Source organism: Sinohyriopsis cumingii, chromosome 11 (genome assembly GCF_028554795.1).
Source record: "Sinohyriopsis cumingii isolate HCF-2022 chromosome 11, ASM2855479v2, whole genome shotgun sequence".
NCBI lineage: Eukaryota > Metazoa > Mollusca > Bivalvia > Unionida > Unionidae > Sinohyriopsis > Sinohyriopsis cumingii.
The window spans coordinates 39,423,111-39,444,214 of NC_142971.1; the positions used below are offsets into that span (position 1 = coordinate 39,423,111).

At 36.8% G+C, this 21,104-nt stretch overlaps 1 protein-coding gene across 1 annotated transcript; it reads left to right on the forward strand.

Moving 5' to 3' along the window:
* Window positions 1–1,698: 1,698 nt before the first annotated feature.
* Window positions 1,699–19,192, forward strand: LOC149787963 (large ribosomal subunit protein eL20-like). Its single transcript, XM_089974232.1, has 5 exons — window positions 1,699–1,790; window positions 4,891–5,070; window positions 9,293–9,422; window positions 13,632–13,741; window positions 19,017–19,192. Exons 1-5 carry the CDS (start codon window positions 1,773–1,775, stop codon window positions 19,107–19,109), a joined length of 531 nt encoding a protein of 176 aa, XP_089830358.1. The 5' UTR covers window positions 1,699–1,772; the 3' UTR covers window positions 19,110–19,192.
* Window positions 19,193–21,104: the final 1,912 nt, after the last annotated feature.

A 21,104-nucleotide genomic window follows, 5' to 3' on the forward strand; every position in this document is an offset into this window, starting at 1 on the left:
GATCTAAAGCCTGTGCCGATCCCAGATGCCGGGTAGTATATCTGGTCACGATAACCTTGCGTAAGAGATTAACTCTAGCCTGCGGCATGTTCAAACATCAAACATGGCTTGTAATAATAATACCTTAGTTTATACACGACTTACGGACTGGGGTTGAGCAAACGTGACACCTTTGGTCAGCTCATAGTAATTGTAGAGTTCAAGAATTGCATACATAGAGATGTCAAGATCTATCTTGATGAGGACAAAGTGCGAACTTTGGAAAGACGTCGATTTGTTATCAGTTATAATTGTGCCAAGATGTGTGCTCCAATAGTATAGCTGTATCCTATTGCAAAGAAAATATTGTTAACAATGAAAACAAGAATTACTCATGTACGTCAAAACGGTCATTAGGACAAAAATGTATTTCACGCCAACATTTTTTAATTTAGCTTTTTACAAAACAATTCAATATACAAAACGAAAAAAACAACAACTCTGAGTTGGCAGACTAAGTCCATGATAAAACAAGCTTAGAGATGTCAGAAGTATGCACAAATGAAGATCTGGACAAAGCATATACACTTGCTGAAGTGTGTATTGCTGTCCTTCAGGCAGAAGCAGGAAATAAAATTTGTACGCTAGCCATCTCAGTCCACTGAGAACAAAATTACTATGATTCCATCACAAGCGTCGGTGGATTTTTTTTCCAGCTAGCTGGTTTTGTGAACTCTGTTTCGTTTCTTAGCATAATCACAGGTCAACACATTTGTGGCGCCTGTTGAAATATTTGTGAAAGTGATTATCGTTTTGACGATCAGCCTACTCCATGCCATCATTACAACAAAATTTCTTGGAGCGAATTTACTATGTTGGACGACGTCATGAAACAGACCATAAAGCAAGCAAACAAATAAAGCAAAGAAACGGACAAACACTACACGTTGCAAAGATTGGTGGGTGTATTCTACCTGCAAGCATAATATATGCTCCGTTTTAAAAAAAAAACAGTAAAAAATTGTGGAGAAGTTATTTTACATGGCCATGGAAGAGTATATTAATGTTATCTGAGACAACAAGTTGTTCTGCCATATGTGGGACAAAAATTACTTATTCATAATTGTAAAACCACCAAGGACTAAATTTATTATTGCCAAGAAAGATATAAAACTCATACAGGCTGCGCACATCAAGAGTAAAATCTTTTTCAAAGTTATACTTGTAACAACTGTGATCTTTCTTCTTATGCAATAAAGAAACAGCATCCCGATTTTATTAGTTGTTACATAAAATTAAACCTTGCACGAACTACATGTGTAAATCTTCTGCGTTATATAACCACTGTGGTGAAACTTTTAAAACCTTTCAAGTACGTATTATTTACAAGAGTTTTGTAACTGACTCGTTCGTCCTTCGGGTAAAGATTTCATTGCTCGTAATGCCAAACCCTTGTATAGCTACTTCATTTTAGATGTCCTATTGATACTACTATTTAAAATGAAAAGGTTGTGGGCCGTTCTGCGACCTTTATGGAATCCACCGTTGTTTTCTTTAATTAGATTAATAGTTTCATCAGAATCCTACTATGTATTATTTAGCAGATATGAGAATAACTCGGCTAGGGTCAGACTTTGATCTCGTCTGGTGTATTCCAACAGTTCTGGGACCAGGTTTGCGAAGAGTGACCAAAAGTTAGTATTAGGATAACCAGTCAAACTCATGTTTCTTTATTGAACCAGTCTGATGACGTACGCGCACGTGGTTTTTCTCTTTCTCGTGTGGTGTTCAACATGAAGGCCTTAGGAGAGGTAGTGCTTCACATAATTGACGATAAAGAGTAGAAACATTTATCTCAACCACATGCACATAATACATTTTTCGTAACAGTCTAACCTTATTTGAAATAAAAAGATCAAATTTGAAAAACTTTGTCCGTACATGTCATTATATAGATTTTCCATGTGTTTGCGAGAGGGGTGGGTGTAGTCAAACCCATAGAACACGTTGAACCTGATATGCATGTTTTGAGGTCGACCTCTTACTGCATATACTCGATGCCATGTAGCTTTGTTCCGTCCGCATCGCCAGGGAAGCTGGAGGCCATTTATATACAGTAGAATATCGTAGTTGGTTGCCCACATTGATGCGGTATTTACAAGTTCTGTTCTAAATAGACCGTTGCACAAATCTGCCGGTCGTTTACATCGGTGCTTTAGCTTAACTGAGAACATTCCTTCAACAGTAATGCTTAAATAGGAAAATAGCGGCAAATCCGTTTGCTACAGATGCGTTTGTACAAGTTACTTTATCGATTTAGTTTGGGCTAGCTACAATGTAGCCATGGTGTACTTAAGGCTACGGTACCATACAATGGAGCAAATAAAACGATTGTCAGAGACAAAAGATAATTAGTTAAAATCTACATAAGTAGAGTTAAGTTTTTCAGGAAGTTTGACTAATGATCAAGTTAAGTTAATAGAAGGAAAATTAGATTGGAATGTTTACACTAGCCATACATTGTCCACCATAACAGATAACACGAGATTTTCACCAATTTATTTTCCAAATGAGGCTTGCTATACCATATTTGGATATTCTTCAATACATTTATAAATGCATCCCATATTTACTTCAATCACTTTACAGTTACAAATAAGGCATCGTCATTTTATGGCACAAAAAAAATAGGCAGAAAATGGAAGTAGTTAAAAGTTAAAGATGGCAGATGAGCCAAAAGAAAGTATTATATAAAGAAGGTAAACATTATTTTACATGTATTTCTACAATTGTATGCAGCAATTTAGGTATTAAATAAGAGTAATAATAATTTCTTTAAGTGTATACAAGGAAAATGTTAAAAAGTTATGGTCACACCCACAGGTGCTCGATGTGAGCTTGCTGTTGAGAAGAAAAACAATAATCTAAAGGGAAAAAATCATACAGAGTTCCATGTTTTACTCCTGAGATACGTTTCTATCCATCAAGCCATTATTGAGTTTTCTGCGATGTACCAAACTGAAGTTACGGACTCCGAAACGTGCGTTTTTTTACTCTGAGACAATTCTGAGCTCATGTGATAATAAGTATAACCTTTTGAGCCAATCATATTTTGGTGGTGACGTGTGCCGCATAGTTTACCTATTTTGAAAATAGAGTCGCATGTATACAATGTATGTGCGGTGAAGAAGACAATGTCATAATTCTTGCATAGAACAGGATTCCTAAAGTTAAATCGAGTTAATGGTAAGTAAAAACTTTATCATCGAACAATGTTTTGTAATTCAAGAAGGGATGCACCATAGAGTTGAAAACATGGTACATGTAGCAGTTTTCACATTTGCACGTGAAAAACACATGTTTTGGAGCCCGTAATGTCAGTGTGGTACAACGCAGAAAGTCATAGAGTCTGGTCGTGTGCCTTAAAAAACGGAAATAGCAGAAGGAAATCGGAGGTCATGGGTGGAATGAAGTATTTGGAAGTTCCGTACTTTCTCATATATTATGATAGAGAGGGTCCTATGTCAGAACAGGTCATGGGGGTAATCTAAGGTATTTTTGTCACTCTGTATAATTTTTTCTTTTGATTATTGTTGTTTTTTTTTTCTCAACATCAAGCTCGTGTCGAGCACTGTGGTCGCACCCAGAAGGTCTGTTGATATACATAGGCTCATATTAGTACCCTGTCCACAAAGTAGGGGTACTAACATTAGTACTAGCTTGTGGCAGGTTGTTACACTATCTTAACTGCTACTGGTGGACTAAACACTATCTAGTATTGCTCTTCGTCCTTTTGAAATGGAATGTCCAACACATTTGGAGGACAGGGTGACTAGTTTTCAGGATGCAACACAGATTCAAACAGGAGAAGCTAAATTTTAAAAAAAAATGTAGAACTAAATAAAAGGCTGCATAAATCATTTTTTAAAACTTGTGTGATGTGTTTTTAATTTTATAATCGTCAATAATATGGGAAAATCACAATAATATTGAACATAATGTGTTGCTTTTGTAAGAAAAGACAGAATACCAAGCCTAATTAAAACACAGACAATTTGAAAGTATCAAGATAAGAAATTTGCCGTAGTACCAGTAATCTGTTAAGGAAGCATTTCAAGAAAGTGAAACTGTCACAGAACTCGTGCTAATGAAAACTCTTGTTTGGGAGCAGAAATATCCCAGTGAAAATACTTATGAGCTGTGGAAAATTGTACATAGCAACCATAAAGAATGGTTTCCCAACTTTATTCAAACTGTTGAAGCTACCTCTACATATACTGCTTCAGATGTCAGCACTGAGCAATATTTATATATAGATGAGGATTGTTATATATAACAATCGACAGATTAATGCTTATGCAACTCAAGGAGATACTGAGGATGTTTATTTCATTAGAGTTCTAACAGAGCAGAGCAAATATAAAGAGAGATATTCGAGTGATAGGTAACTTTTTCACCATGCATTTTGGTTACTCGGTGGGGGGATATCAAACCCCACCCCCTCCCTTTGATAAAATCCTGAGAGGATATCGTGCGTTAGACCTGTAATCCAATGGTCACTGGTTAAGTACCACCACATAGGCCAGCATGGGTCAGATGCCTTGATGTGTCCTTGAGAAAAGCACTTGTCTCCCAAATCCTCAACATAAAGCAAATTAAAAAAGCACGACTTAAGCTTTACTGATTTAGGTCAAATTACCAGCAGATCAACAGTGTGATTCTTTGACGCTATATGCGCGTAGATAGGTTTTGTAAAGAAAAAATACTTTTTTGGATTCCTGGAAATTATTTTCAGTCTTTAGTGCATCAGTATAAGGCTTGTTTAACTTGAAAATTGACAGGTTTTGTAACACTATAGTGTATGTAACACCTTTAAAAGTCTTTTAGCAGTACTTTTTAATGTCATTTCAGCTGAAGGAATACAAAGTTATTGGGCGCAACTTGCCCAGTGAGAAGAATAGGACACCAGGCCTGTATCAGATGAGAATCTTTGCCCCTGACAAATGTGTTGCCAAGTCCAGATTTTGGTATCTAATGAAGCAATTGAAAAAGATGAAGAAGGCCAGTGGGGAGATTGTTTGCTGCCAGAGGGTAATTACATATTGGAGCACTTTTGAAATATGTTCAGTATGTCCAAGCCACTGGTTAGTGTCTTGGAGTCCAGACCATACCAGCGTAGGCTGCTGTAATGTATCTAGGGGCATGGCATTTTACTGACAATTCTCGATTATAAATCGAGCCCACCTGCAAACTGCAGAGACCCAGATTTGCAGTTTGTTAAGAGTAATGAGTAGAACAAACATCATCGACCTGATCTGTCTGTGCATGATGTTGCATCTATATACAGTATTGTCTTGACATTAAATACCTTTTCACCAGTTGCTGTGCCATTAAACCAGTCATTCAATAAATAGGTCACTATACGTATGATGCTGAGGGTCTGGTAATGGGCCCAAGAGCAAAAAGTATGCAAAATTCAAATATTTTGAATTTTTTGCTTGATTACTTTGTCATTTATTGGTCTAATTTTTAGCCAGAAATATTGTATGCCTATACCCCTTTTAATATCACCTCAGAAAATCCCTATTGTTGTACATTAGCGTGACTTGTGAATATCATGCCAATTGTACATTGTAATTGAAAAAAAAAAAATTTTAAGGAAGACCATGGCAAATCCATAACAATAGATAATCATCTGAATTGTGTGGATTAATTCCACGCTCAATTTTATCAATCAGACATAGTTTCTGAATAGCTTTATTAATATGACATAAGAATTTATTTTAAACCATCTAAAATGAAACATTTTTATGCAGTTGTCTTCAACTGCAGTTTGTGTTGGAATGAGAATGGACCACACTTAAATGCATCAGACAAGTCAAGAGTCAACATCATTTTTCCTAGTATCATGTGCAGAACAGGAATTAGGACAAGGCTAAATACTCATTTTTATTTGATAATCTTCTGGAAACCTTTTTAACAATTGTATAACCTGTTTAAAGATAGATATTAAAAACCTAATGTGAAAGTTGTGTGCATTGCTTCCTGCCTAATGTTCAGATGGCATAGAGCATCATGTAGCAATGTTGTTCCTCATTCATATGTTCTGTAAACATCTTGTTGACCAAAATATCCCATCACTGAGCTTTTTACATATCTTATATACCAGTCATTGTAAAACAACAACGATCAGTTAAAACAACACAGGACAGAATGAGAGCCATGCCTTTGGATAGATTGCTGGTCAAAAAATAACTACATAATGCATTTAAAGAGGAATATCATAAATATTGTAAAAGTAGATGGCACTGAACTGAAATGAGGCAAGTCTGCCATCTAATATGGCCACCACTACTAAAATTAGAAACAAATTTTAAATAGCTTCTCAAAAACTACTCAACAGATATTGTCATGTGCCATAAACAGGGATCGTCCTGGGCTTCGCCAGTGTCGCAAATTGCAATTTTTTTCCTTATTGGCAACAAAAATATCCCATCTGGCGAATGTTTTGGCGACAGACTTTTTGGTTATTTAATTTGTACATACAATCATAGATTTGGACAGGATAAATTAAAAGGGAGAACAAAAGGAAGCCACAAACTTGACTAAGCAATGCATTGTAATCTATCTGTTAAACAAACGATCCTTTGTTCGTATTGACAACCCCATCTTTACAGTGCATTGTTACATCATAATCTGCTTATGCTGACATCTGGGCTGAGTACTGTATGCTATGATACAGTCCATCATGCTACCGAACTATACCTACAACTGACTGACTTCTGAAGACGCGAATAGAACAGATACAATTAATTGAATGGCTAATCCTTCTGGTTTTTTTTGTTTTTTTTGTTTTGTTTTTTTTTTACATATACCAAAACAATAGTTTTGCTGAACTGTCATAGAAGACTGATAACCTTTGAAGTACCGACTACTGTGTATAAATACAAAAATAATTATTTATTTCTCAAAATACAGGAGTGAAAGAATCCCTAAATTGGGTGTGAATTTATGCTTATATATACGGTCCAATATTGCCAGGTGTTGACTCATGTAAGTTTCATTCGTGGGAATGGAGATCCTATTTTGCTTGTCGAGAAAATTTATACAGCTTTCAGTGATCATTCTTGAGATTTAAAAAGCAATTACAAGCTTTGTGAAGCTAGCCATAAAGGGGGGGGGAGGGGGCATTTAATTACGGAATGCATGCAATCGACAGTCGCATTATACGTCACTTGTCTTACATTGCAGTGTACGATCCGGTGGTTCTTTCGGGGGTTTTCCCGGGTTCTTCCTCCACCATTAATACTGGCCACCATGTATAGCCTATCGTGTGCTGAAAAATGGCGTTAAACCCCACAACAACAACAACAATGTACGATCATAGGGTTTATTATTATTAAAATGTCAACTAAAGTTGATAATGCATTGGTTAGACAGGAGTTGGCTGGCTTTGTGGCTTATGCTAGGGTTCAAGTTCTCAGGAATGGTAAGGTGTATAGAGGTGTTAAGGACTTGATTCAGTTGGCAGTGAGATCCAGGGCAACGTACCCTTGCGCATCTGCGGCTGCTGAGAGACTACTGGTGTCACCTGTCAGCACTGTAGACTGTGAACGTGGATTCAGTAAGAAGAACTTCATAAAAACTGACATCAGAAATGAACTCTGCATCTCATCTCTCGAGAATTTAATGAGAATCAGCATGTACGGATGTGAAAAATTAGACTGCATTCAACAAGTGGGCAGCCCTAAAATCGCGACGGACCTTCATGTAACATTTTGTTAATGCTTGTTGTAATTAAAGTATTAACTAACTCATCTTTTGTAATTTTCATTGCCTGTTACATTAATAGATTAAATTAACACTTGGAAAAATGTACACTACTTGTTCTGGCGACACTTTTTGAAAATTGGCGACAATATATTGAGGTTGGCGATTTTTTTGGCGACAGCGTTTTAAAAGCCAGGACCATCCCTGCATAAATGGTTGTCGGATTGGTAAAATTATTCCCATTCAGAATCAGATAAGACTGCTATTAGTGAACATGGAAAAATCCTGAAATTACTTTTAAAAATTGTTCAACAGAATTAGATAGTATTTAAAAGTAAACATTATTGCATGAAGGGCTTTCAAGCTTAAACAAATAATGCCATTTTGTTGACATGACAACCATTGTTAAGCAAGGAATTTTTTTGTTGTTTTCTTTACAAAAAGCACAGAACAGAATTGGATACAAAGCATTAAGAGTGTTCAGTTGCAATCAAATGATGTTAATCCGCAGTCAGATATGTGCACTGTGATTTAATGTAGAAAAAGCTGGAAAACAAAAGTAAGTAGAATTTGTCCAGATTTTACAGAATGCACCATGGCATGAAGAGTTTACACATTTTTGCAAGTGATTCTGACCTACAATCAGCTGCAGTTGCTGTTACTCAAATCAGCAGTGCAACTTTTAATGAACTTTAAAAAGTGGGAAGCCACAGTGAAGTGGTTTGCATGCTTTACTCTGTACTGAAAATATGCTGGATTGAATACTACTTTTTATCAGCCAGAGTCCAGTGCAGTGGTGTGTTCTTGGGCAAAGCACTTCACTCCAGTTCCCTCAGCACTAAATAAATTCCTACACTTACATCTAAAATTGACAAAAATACGTGTCAGATTTCGGCTTTGTTTAAATCAACATTTATTGTGCAACTCTATTTTTATATGTGACATTATTACAGCATTTAAATAATGTCACTTGCTCTGCATTGTGCTGTAGTGTTATGAGCTGGATGGAGAGATATAAAATAGAAAATTATGTGACGGTGATTACTGTCTTTTATAGAATGATGAAAATTTAAGTTTGTATTAAATTTATCATTATTTTTAGAAAAACAGTATGTAAACAAAATGTAAAAGGTCAGCAAAAATGTATAAGTGCCTAAGTAAATTGCTTGCAGATTTGGTAAATTTTTTGCAATGTACAAATTGTAAACCTTGCAGGCTTCGTGTGTCGCATTCTTGATGTGAGTGTAATAATTGTATCAAATTCACTCACCAGCATACATTTTTCTGAATTTATCTGGTATTGGAGATCTGTAATATTTAGTTGTTATTGATTGGATAGTTGACAACATAACACTGTTTCGTATACTTTTCCATTTTATGGGGTTGAATACTTAACCAAGTGTAGTGCTACAAATACACACCATCTTGTATATTTTTTGGATGGTATGTACCTGTAACTGTGCAAACATTTCAAATTTTTAAGAAGTTCAAAGAGCATTTAACAAACATTGTTATTAACCGTGTGAACTTGACTGTATTGCAGGTCTATGAAAAGAAGCCTCTGAAGATTAAGAACATTGGTGTATGGCTGAGGTATGTGTCAAGGAGTGGGACTCACAATATGTACAGAGAGTACAGGGATCTGACTATCGCTGGAGCCGTGACTCAGTGCTGTAAGTAGCAAATAGATTGCAGATTTAAACTTCACTTCCCAAAAATGGTCTGAAACAAAAAAAATTTAAATTCACCTTCTGTTAAGGAAGCAAAAATGATTTCTTCCTGTAATTTTTAGGGGTACATTGAGTAACTACTTTTTGAGATGCTCCCTTGTCTTATGCAGGCATGTTCCAGTGTTATAGCTCAAGGCAAAATGTGGACATCAAGCCGTCAAATAGCTTTTGTTGATATCCATTGTAGTGACAAACTAACTCCTGCACATTCACAGGTATGTGTTTTGATGGCTGATTGACCATTAACTCTTTCATAGAGTAAGTTGGCAACTATCACTATTTCCTCAAGTTGTCCTTTGACTGTAAAAATATACAGATTTGTTTTTCGAAACTTTATATCAATACTATGTATATAGAATCTGTAATGGGGAAATAATGGCGGACACTGCTGTGGTAGGGAAGTACCAGTTTATTAGATTGCCTTGGGCAGATATATTCAGGAATTCATAAAAAGCAAAGTAGAAATATTATGTTACTAAAGAGTTAGCTTTAAACTGCAATTATATAGGTAGAAACTGGGGGACAATGATATGTTTTGGAATTTGCAAGAAGCGCAGTAGGGTCAGAGTTATTTTCTGATGTCGCTCATTCTTGTGAAAATTCAAACAGAAGCTGTAGGGCCAAAGTTATTTTCTGATGTCGCTCATTCTTGTGAAAATACAAACAAAAGCAGTAAAGCAAATACTATTTAGATTATGCCTAACATTGCTACAAATCAGACATGATTTTTCTCTGTTTTAAAGCGGAATTCTGCTTTTCTCCTGATTTGAATCAGATTTTTCTTGATAAAATGTTTTTTATATCCTCTCCGATTCGGTTTTTCAAAAAATGGTCTTTCCAGTCTCATTCCACAATGACCCTTGTAAATTATTCGTTCCATATATTAGTTAGCACACAACTTTCGTAAGGAGTATTCTGATTGGTCAAAGGTTTAAATTCGTCCAGTGAATCTTTGTGTAATGGAAACTGACAGCAATGAAAAGATGAATGCTTGCAAAACATGGCGTCCAGAGTTGTTAAGAGAGACCGTGACACGAAAAGTTTACATAAAGGTTTTAAAAAACATATGGAAATGGGAATGGCTAGAGCAAAAAATTGGCGGAAATTTAGTTGGTCAGTTTACAAGAAAATGACAGCTAGAGGTCTGGCATTTTGTGACCTCTGCTTTACAGTAGTTGCAGTTGGAAGAATTTGGAACAGCACATACAAAAGAAGCTGCATACGGAAAAATTGAAGCTCATATGGCATCTGGAAAAAGTGCAATTAATTACTCTGAGATGAAAGATTTCTTGCATGAGAGAACAGATGTAGCCCTGTGTCAGAATATGAGAACTGCATGTCACCAATATAAGCACCAGCTTGAAAGGAAAAAGGCTCTCATTGAGAAGGAAAAGAAACGATTGCACTTTTTGCCAAAAGAGTCAGTGGTGACAAAAAGGAAGGCTAAAGAAATCTTTGCCAATGCTGCACGAAGAGCTCGACTGACATATCAGCAGGTTGTGTCCCATGGAAATAAAGACAAGTGAATGTATGGGATTATTTGTATATAGTTGATATACTTGGGTGTTTATTTTACAGATTTGTTATGAAAAGAGAGAAGCATAACATATTTGCTGCAAAATTTGAGAAATTTTTATGACTTAACTACAATGTAAGCACTGACATGCACATGAAATAACCTCATCAATAGTACTGGAGCACAAATTCGTGTGACTATAAATATTGTGAAATTATTGAAGAGAAGTTGAACATTTTTGGTAAGTTTATTAGTTTTTTAAATGATTATTTTGGTTTATTTTGTGATCATAAGTTGCACCAGGAGAAGTTTTTATGAGTGTAAAATGCATTTTTGGACCCCCAGATAAAGGGTGCTCCCTGTTGTGGGAGGACCCTCTACCCCCACCCCCATAAACTTTTAGTGGGTTCGAACCCCAGCCAGTCATACCAAAGACTTATACAAATGATAGTTACAGCTGCCGCGCTTGCTGCTGACCAACAAGGGGTTAGTGTCAGGATAGTGTGACTGGGTGGTACACGATGCTACGTGACTGCAGCAAGATGCCCCAGTGCTAGACATTATTTTAACATCCGAATAATTGTTTCAGCCATGTTTGATTTGGATCCTGCTTTTACTTTAGCTTTAGTGGAATTTGTCAGAGTACCAGACTAACTTTATAGCAGTACCTCAGATACTTTAAACTACACATTGTTTTCCAAGCAAAGCATCTGCATAGCTGCCAACCCTCACGAATTTGGTGTGAATTTCACGACTTTTCAGAGATTCACGGATTCATGCCACAAGCCAAAAGTTCACGAATTCTCCAATCCTGAATTATTTTAAATCTTTAATAAAATAACTGATTTCCCGTTAAGCGTTAGTCGTGATATTCGCAGTTGCCAAAACGGTCCGGTACTGCTGGTCGCAATATTAGTAGATCTACAGCTGATTAGTACAGTTGGCTCGGTAGCAAGCATTTTAGCCTATTTTAATCTATATGTATAAGAGTAGTTTTACAAATGCTTTTGAGAGAAGCTGGGGCCTAACCGGAATTTTGCTCCGCACATGCGTCACCAACACTGATTTGAGTTACCGTTCAGCATTGCGTGTAAGATCTTGAAAATGTCTTCACCACCAAGGAAAAAGAAATGTATTATTCAGAAAGTGAAGTTGAATTTGGAATATATCAGAAATTAGTAATTATAGAATTTTTTGAAAAAATGGTTTCCAGCTACCAATGCATGTTAAAGACAAAAAGAAAAAAAATAAGCCTCTTAAAACATTTTAATAGTCTGTACAGAAGAATAAAAAGGAATATTCAGATAGAAGCAGGAAGGGACAAAATTACATTTATTGAACATCATCTGGCAGGAGATATGATTGCTGTCATAATGTGAAATGAAGAAAAAAATTCCAAGAATTACATCGGGTTGAAAGATAGCAACAAGCCATTGAGCTGTATAGGGTTCGGAACTGAAGTTTGTGCAACTGTGCTAGAGGTAAATAAGGTGTATGCGGACTTTACAAACTTTTCAGATGAACATAATGACTACCGTTGCATCAATTTGGAATACGGAACTTCTTAAATACACTCTTCAGTAGCAGTACGTGATATTTTTTTAAACCTTACGGAAACTTTTCAAACTTATGGGAAAAAAATCAACTGCCTTACTGAGACAATTTTGTTAGGGTTGGCAGGTCTGGAGAACTTGTCTCATATGTTCAGTATATTTTGATAAATATATTTAGGTAGCTGACCAGTCTATTATTCTTTAATAATAAATGGCCCCAGATCTGAAGCAAAACAGCCGTTACAGATGCAACTCATGGATGTTATATGACTGAATAATGTTAAAAGAAAGAGATTATTAACCTAGAAAACATGTTCTGTCGGGAAGAGGATAAATCATTGGTGCTTTGCAGATTTAAAAAGAACAAGAGAATATTGTAATATAGCACTGGTGTTGAACACATTGTCTTTATGATCAAATAAGAGAAAGTTGGACCTGTAGACTGTGTATGTTACACTTTTTATGCTTGGATTAAGCTTAAGTGCCACTTAGGTTATGCGTCTTTTCATAGTAGTTGAGTATTTTACAACTACACAAGACAAATTTGCACAAGTAGAAGTCCGTTGCAGTGATACCCATCAATAACAGCTCCAAATACTGATGACCGCTCCGGTGGCCTAGTGGTTAGAGCGTCCGCCTTGGATGCAGCAGGTTCGAACCCCTGGTCGAGGCATACCAAAGACTTTTAAAAAATGGTACTAACAGCTGCCTTGCTTGGCGCTCATCATTAGGAGGTTAGTGTTAGAACTGGTTGGCCTGGTGTCAAGATAATGTGACTTGGTGAGACATCATGCTACATGTCTGCGGCATGATGCCCCAGTGCTAGACATCATTATGAACTACCACACTGCAGACATCATAGCGATATGATTGAAAAATTGTTAAGGCTACATTAAAAATCCAAATCTCACACACCAAAAGAATGACACTTGATTCACCATCACATTCATTTTACCAACTTTCTCTCCGAAAGTTGGCACTTGAATAGAAGTTGAAACAGACCTCAATAAACTTTGAAATCTTTTGCACTCATAACATGGATCGATTTATCCTAGTCATGTCTTCAATATTTGTTTATCCCAGATCGTGACATGGGTGCCCGCCATCGTGCCAGAGCATCTACAATCCAGATCATGCGCGTGGAGGAGGTAGAGGCTAAGAAGACTAGGAGGCCTAACATCAAGCAGTTTCATGTAAGTGTTATTATATATTTCATATGCACTACCAGAAAGTGAGACATAGGTAAACATGGCTCATACAACCTTTAAAAATCGCTTAAATTTGTTTTCAGATTTGATCCATCTGGCTAAGCTAGCTATGCATATGCAGACTGTTAAAGGGGGTTTTCAGTACTGAACAATATTCATACAGAGATAAGGAATAGATTAGGCTCAGAATCAACAGATTAATTAATTATATAATTAATTATACCACCAGAGGCAACATCTTGTCAAGATTTTTATTTCAGTAGGGGTCTTGCAGAGTGGAGCTAGAAGAGATGGATATTGAAGTGTTATGTAAATACTGAACTGTGGCTGTTTCCTCCTTCCCATCATTTTTTCTTTATTTCTACTCCCACCGGGGGGGGGGGGGGGCTTAGACATGATATTTATCCGTTTTAAAGTGAAATTTTGCTTTTCTTCCCAGGAGAAAAATAGGAATCTTTAGGGGTTTTTTTAATGTTGTCTCTGATTTGGTTTTTAAAAAACTCTCAGTCCAGTCCTATTCCACACCCTTCCTTGTAAAGTATTCACTCCAGTTTTGTAAAGAGTATTCTGATGGTGTTTCTACTCGTCAAATGAATCTTCATTTAACAGAAATTGATGGAAATGGAAAGAAAGAAGCATGCTTGCAAAACATGGTGTCACAAGTACAGGACACAATGTTTGGATCAAGGTTTGAAAAAAGTGTGGAATGGGAGTGGATCAAGCAGAAAGTGGAAATGTTGTAGGGTTTAACACCATTTTTCAGCACACAATAGGCTATACATGGCAGCCATTATTAATGGTGGAGGAAGAACCCAGGAAATCTCCGGAAAGAGAAGCTACTGGCAAGCTTTCTCACATACCCACATTAACTGAATCCGAGACTCAAACCCACGCAGACAGAGGTGAGATGGCAGTGATCCATAACGGAGAGCGCTTTAGACCACTCAGGGCCACTAATGGAAATGTAGTTTGTCAGTTCATAAGAAAACTGAACTCCAGAGGACTGGCATTTTGTTTTTGTGATCTTTGCAAGAAAGATTTGAATTACGCTAATCACAATTGTTAGTGAGCAGCTTCAAAAGTTGTATACAGAGAAATTGAATATCAGAAGCACAGACTACAGCTAATACAGGGAAGTTGCTTGAAGGGAAAAAAAGATCTTGTTGAGAAAGAAAAATAGAAAACAAGATTATAAACTGAGCTAAAAACATCAGTGGTGACAAAAAATAAAGCAAAAGAAATGTTTGTCACAGCTGCAAAAGAGCAAGACTGGGATATCAAGATTGACAGGTTGTGTCCAGTAGGGAAAGAGACAAGTGAATTTATGTGGTTATTTGCATGCAGTGTTGGTGCATGTGGGTGTTGGCTTTTTCTGAAAACAGTGAAATGAAATATATTTGTGGCCAATATTGACAATAATTGTAAGCAAGTTACTTTGTGAACTTTGACATGCATGTGTAATAATTTCAGCACTAATATTATTACAGGAGAACAAGTTGACAATGAATTTTGTGAAAATCTTCAAATATTGTTGCAAGTTTGTTAATTTTTCAAATGATATACAGTGTATTCATTCACACATGGAGAAAAAAAATTTGGAGAAAAGTAAAAAAAACAAAACAAGAAATTAACTTCATTTTGGGCATGAGATTAGTTGTGACTTTTAAAATAATATGATCGTGGCATGGTTCCAGAAGTTTGAAATTCATTTACGTGTATTTTTATCGGACCGTGAAAATATTTGTTTAACGTACGAGAAATAGTGTGTAAAACGTTTATTATAATTTGGTGGAAGAATTCGCGTATGACTGTTAATAATAAACGATCGGAACTTAACAATTTATCCAGGTTCTTTAAGTGATTTTGGAGAAGTGATCGTGTATGAATTCTAAAATAATACGATATATATAACGTACGAGAAATAGTGTGTACAACGCTTGGCTTCTGAAATTTATCAATTTGAACAGGTTGTGGTGAAGCTCCGTATTTTACTCTAGAAGAGAAAACTGGTTTCATTAGGTTTTTGAATTGTTAAGCCGAAGTAAACATTATCGGAAGTGTTACTTATTACGGATCCATGAGTAAAGCCAGTAAATCGTCTTTGTGATTGTCTTCCATGAATTCTGTATACAGTCGTTGCTCAAACAATAGCCGACATGGGCTTCTTATTTAACTGCAATCACAGCCAAGCAGCAGACAAAGCTGTGGTTGATACAAGAGTCGCACAATTTAATAAACATCGAAGGACGAAAGCCGCCAACATGTATGCTGTGCTTGGCGGTGTGATCAAACAACAAACAGTTGAAAGTAAATAATATCCACTTTATTATCTGTAAATTAAAAGGGTATGAAATTGTACATCCGTTCAGCTTAATTTTGTTTTATATAAAAAGTGATTCGTAACCATTGCAGGCCTTCATTACTTAGTTATCGAGCTTTATCTGTGTACGTTGTTTGCTTATATAAAAAAATATTTTACTGTTATGGAAAAGCAAGTTCAAAAACGCAAGTCGTTTTCTGCTAAAGAGAAACTGTATGCCCTAGATCAGCTAAAGAAGGGCAAACAACAAACTCAGCTTGCCAGAGATCTAGGAATCAGCGAGTCCACTTTGCGAGGGTGGAAAACAGATGAAGGAAAGCTCCGTAGTCTACCCAACATTCTTGAAGAGGAAACTGGTTTACAGCGTAAAAGGGTTAAGTTAGCTAATGTCCTAGATTCAGCTTTGTAACAATGGTTTGTACAAGCTCGCTCAGAAGGTGTTCCAATTTCTGGCCCAATTCTGAAAGCCCAAGCAGAGAAATTTGATCGCCGTATCAATGGAGATGATTCCAAATCTAAGGCGAGTAATGGCTGGCTAGACAGATTCAAGAAAAGGCACGCTATCAGCCAAGTTCTTGTGTCTGGGGAAATCCGCTCCGCTGACAAAGAGGCTGCCAATTCCTACCCGATTGGGCTTAAAAAGTTGCTGGAGGACGGTTGCTACACAGCCGACCAAGTTTACAACTGCGATGAGACTGGTTTATGTTATAAAATGTTACCCGATCGCACCCTTGCAACCAAGACTGACAGTCACAAACGAGAAGGTTTCAAGAAGAGGAAGGACAGAGTGACTCTCTTATTTTGTGTTAACAAGTCTGGCAGCCACAAAGTCAGACCTCTGATGATTGGAAAATCGAAAGCTTCCAGATGTTTTCATCATGTAAATATGAAGGCACTTCCATTTCAGTACACTAACAGCAAGAATGCTTGGATGAATAGCTCCATATTTGACGACTGGTTTCACAAAACATTCGTTCCAGATGTTCGGGCTCATTTACGAAAACTCAAGCTGGAGGAAAAAGCTCTCCTCCTGCTGGATAATTGCCCTGCCCACCCCCCAGCGGAAAATCTTGTCAGCAGTGATGGCAAGATCAAAGTTTCGTACCTCCCGAAAAACACTACGTCAGAAATCCAGCCACTTGACCAAGGCATAATTTCCGTATTTAAACAAAATTATCGCCGTGAAATGATGAAGGGAATGGTAGCAGATAATAACGCATCCGTCGACACATCATTGGCATTACTCAACTTAAAAGAAGTATGTCACCTTGGAGGTAAAGCCTGGGATGCTATCACTGCACGCTGCATTGAACGATGCTGGATAAAGGGTCTTGGGCCAGCTTTTACGCCCTCGACACAAAATGATAGTGACGATGAGCTTGAATTTACAGGATTCACTGAAGACAACGTACGTTTAGCAGAAGAAGCACTCAAAAAATACGAGCACAGTCATCATGATATCCTTAACTGGTATTCAGTAGATGACATCTGCCCTATATACGAACACATATCAGATGACGAAATTGTTACAAATGTCAGCAGGAAGAATGAAGCTGCACAATCAGAACCTGAAACCAGTGACGATAATGATAACGATGACGATGGCACCCCAACTCCCCCACCAAAAGTGTCTGAAGCAGTAGTACATTTAGAAGCAAGTTTAAGGTGGCTGGAAACACAAGATGTTGACAGCATCAAAGTCCTTCAATTAAGAAACATTCTTGACTTTGCTAGAACCCAACAGTTCGCGGCAAAGAAGCAAATGTCATTGGATATATTTTTCAAGAAATGATGAAATTTAAATTTGGAACCACACTGACTTTGCACTTTGCACAACGATTAATTTAGCAGTTTTCACATGTTTCTTTTGATGTTCACAAAATCTGAAATAAAAGTTATTTGCACGCTGAAATCATGCGTTGATTGTTAATTATTCTTGCAGTTCTCGCATATGATAAAATTTTAGCGGTATGAAATTTGTACAGACACCGTATGTAGTCCCGGGAATAGCTGCATGTAATGACCGTACGATATCAGACGGCGAGTAAATGGTTTCAATATTTTGTTCATCCTTTATTTTACACGACGAATTCAGACTATTACAAAATTATTGAATATTTTAAATCTGTACGATTTTCAATGAAATTACATCCATTATGGATGAACTGCATGCCATGACGGCACGGTAGCATACGGTGTTGATACACTTTTCATGATATAGCGATAGTCTGGTATTATCGGTCAATCTGTATTATTGTTCAAACAAATAAAAATTAGTAAATGTTTTTAATGCACAGTAATAACCTATAAATATATTAGCCATCGATTATTTTGAATATATCTTAATTAATGCATTCCAGTTAATATTCATCTGATGATAAGCCGACTTTTGATCATTGTACATGTATACACGTATATGTTCTCAGAAAAAAAGTTAAATATTGTAAAACCCCGCATTAACGCGACCCCGCTTTTAACGCGATCCGATTTTATGGACCCCGATCATCGCATTATAGCGGGGTTCCACTGTATTTTGGAATGAAGCAACAACTTTGTAGTATATTATGATTATACGGTCCATTATGACCAGTTTTGTACGAGTGTTCCGTGCAGTTTTGGTGGGAGGGACCCCCAGATCAAGGGTGTTGATCCTTGACACCCCATTTGGGGATGACTCCCAAATCCACCTGCAATTTTTTTTTGTTTTTGATTTTGTTTTTATGGAGGACCAAAATCATGTTGAGCCCCCCATTGGTTAAAATCATGGTGGCATTTATGTAGTTTATTATGTCTTGCTAAAAAATTAGTCTGACTGGAGGAAAAGTATCAACTGCCTTATGGAAAATGGTTGGCGGGTTTGGGTTTCTTCTTGTGAGAACACTCTTCGGCTATTTATTTTTTAAAAACCGGTTTCAATCTTTTTTCTTCTTTTTTTTTCAGAACTCGAAGATCAAGTTCCCGCTGACCCACAGGATTCACAGAAAGCTGCACACCCCACGTTTCACCACCTCTCGACCCCATACCACATTCTAAATGCAGCAGTTATCCATGGGGAGCTGTACACTTTGCCAGATTGCAGTATCAGCTTGGAAAGAAATAAAAAAAATAATCTGAAAGTTGTTTTCTTATATTTCAAACTTAACATCAGTTTGCAAATGTTTTTCCAAGCACACATTGGATGCAGCAGGTGATACGATTAGCTCACTTTCTTCACCTATCCAGACCTTTTCTTGTTCTCTACTTTAAGCTTTTGTTGTACAAGTCACCAAAACACAAAGCAGAATACCAGATATTGGGTATATTAACCTCAAATTCTACACAAAATTTATATAAAAAAAGAAATTCTGTGAAAATCATAGGTATCAGCCCACCTGGCCAGGAGGCATGGTAAGCTTATGTCTCTGTATCAGCCCACCTGGCCAGGAGGCATGGTAAGCTTATGTCTCTGTATCAGCCCACGTGGCCAGGAGGCATGGTAAGCTTATGTCTCTGTATCAGCTCACCTGGCCAGGAGGCATGGTAAGCTTATGTCTCTGTATCAGCTCACCTGGCCAGGTAAGTTTATGTCTCTGCTATGTTTACAACTTTTTTAAAAAGGCTCAGTAAAATTTGAACAAATTTGAAAGGTATCATCCTGCCATGAAGCTCTTTGATATTTTTTAAATTATGCCAATTTTCCGTCAAATAGAGCAGACTACTGAAAATAAGACCGTTAAATAACACTGTTATGGGATTTACCGCCATTTTTCAGCACAAGATGGGCTATACATGGTGGCCAGAATAACTGCAGACCTGCCAACTCTTACGATTTTGCTGTAAGTCTTACGAAAATTAACCTTAAAAACCTGACTTGAGGCATACAAGCTAAAACTACTGAAAAATGATAGTTGCCGAAAAATCTGGATAATTGGTTCACTCGTGTTATGGATCTGTTTCATATTAGGATTAGTGAAATCAGTAAGGAACCAGACTAACATTACAGCAGCAAGCTGCACCTATTTGTTTATGGAAAGCGTCTGCATGATCAAACTGATTATAAAATTAAAAAAATGGCGTCCAGAAAATGATGCACATTGAAGATGAAAGGGAAAATAAGCTTCTAAAAGTGTTAATAATTAACACGGAAGAAAAAGAAAAGGAGTATTCAGATGCTTTTGAATAAAAGCTAGAAATGGCAGAGTTTTGTTTATTGGACATATGTGCCAATTTGAGTATGTCTTGTGGGAGTTACGATTACCGTCATGTGAAATGGAAAAAGAATTTCTAAGAATTACTTAAAGTTGAGAGATAGCAACAAGCCATTGAGTTGTATTGGAACTAAAGTGTGCAATTGTACTAATATGTGCATACTTTACCAACATTTCAGTTCAACATAATGTTTATCATCGCTGATTCGAACTTTTAATTACATTTTCCAGCTCTACAATAGCCGTTATTGATATTATGTTACATCTTACTGAACACTGATCAGTCTTATAGAAAAAAATGGCTGCTTTACTGAGACGGGCTCGTCAGGGTTGGCAGGTTTGTAATTGGTGGAGAAAGAACCTGGAAATAATCACCCAAGTTACAGGCAAGCTTTCTTGTGTACCCACATTGGCGAAGTCCAAAACTCAAATCCATACAGAGGTATGATGGCAGTGATCCGTAATGGTGAGCGTTTTAGACCTCTTGGTCGTTTCCTTTAAACAAACTTTGACAGAATCCTGGCACAAAGATCTTGTTCAAATGATGCTGATCTACATTCAAATATTTTATAAATAAAAAAAACTTTTAAACAACTTCTCAAAAACTACACTGCGGACTTGGTCCAATTTTAATAACAACATTAGCAACTTAAAAGTAAATAGTTTGAGAATGTGTACTCAGTGGTCACCAAGCTGACCTGGATGTATCCATAGTATTAATTTCATGAAAAATGTGCACAAAGAAGCTTTATTTTCTGCTACTTTGAGTTTCCTCCGAGCCTTGTCACCCCATTTTTGATAATTGGACATTTATGTTGGGGTGTAGGGTCAGAGTCCATTC

What these genes read in the sequence shown, in the direction of transcription:
- LOC149787963 (XM_089974232.1), top strand. An exon ending in TGGAGCCGTGACTCAGTGCT is followed by an intron (nt 9,423 to 13,631) that starts GTAAGTAGCAAA and finishes TGTTTATCCCAG; the next exon opens with ATCGTGACATGGGTGCCCGC. An exon ending in CTAACATCAAGCAGTTTCAT is followed by an intron (nt 13,742 to 19,016) that starts GTAAGTGTTATT and finishes TTTTTTTTTCAG; the next exon opens with AACTCGAAGATCAAGTTCCC.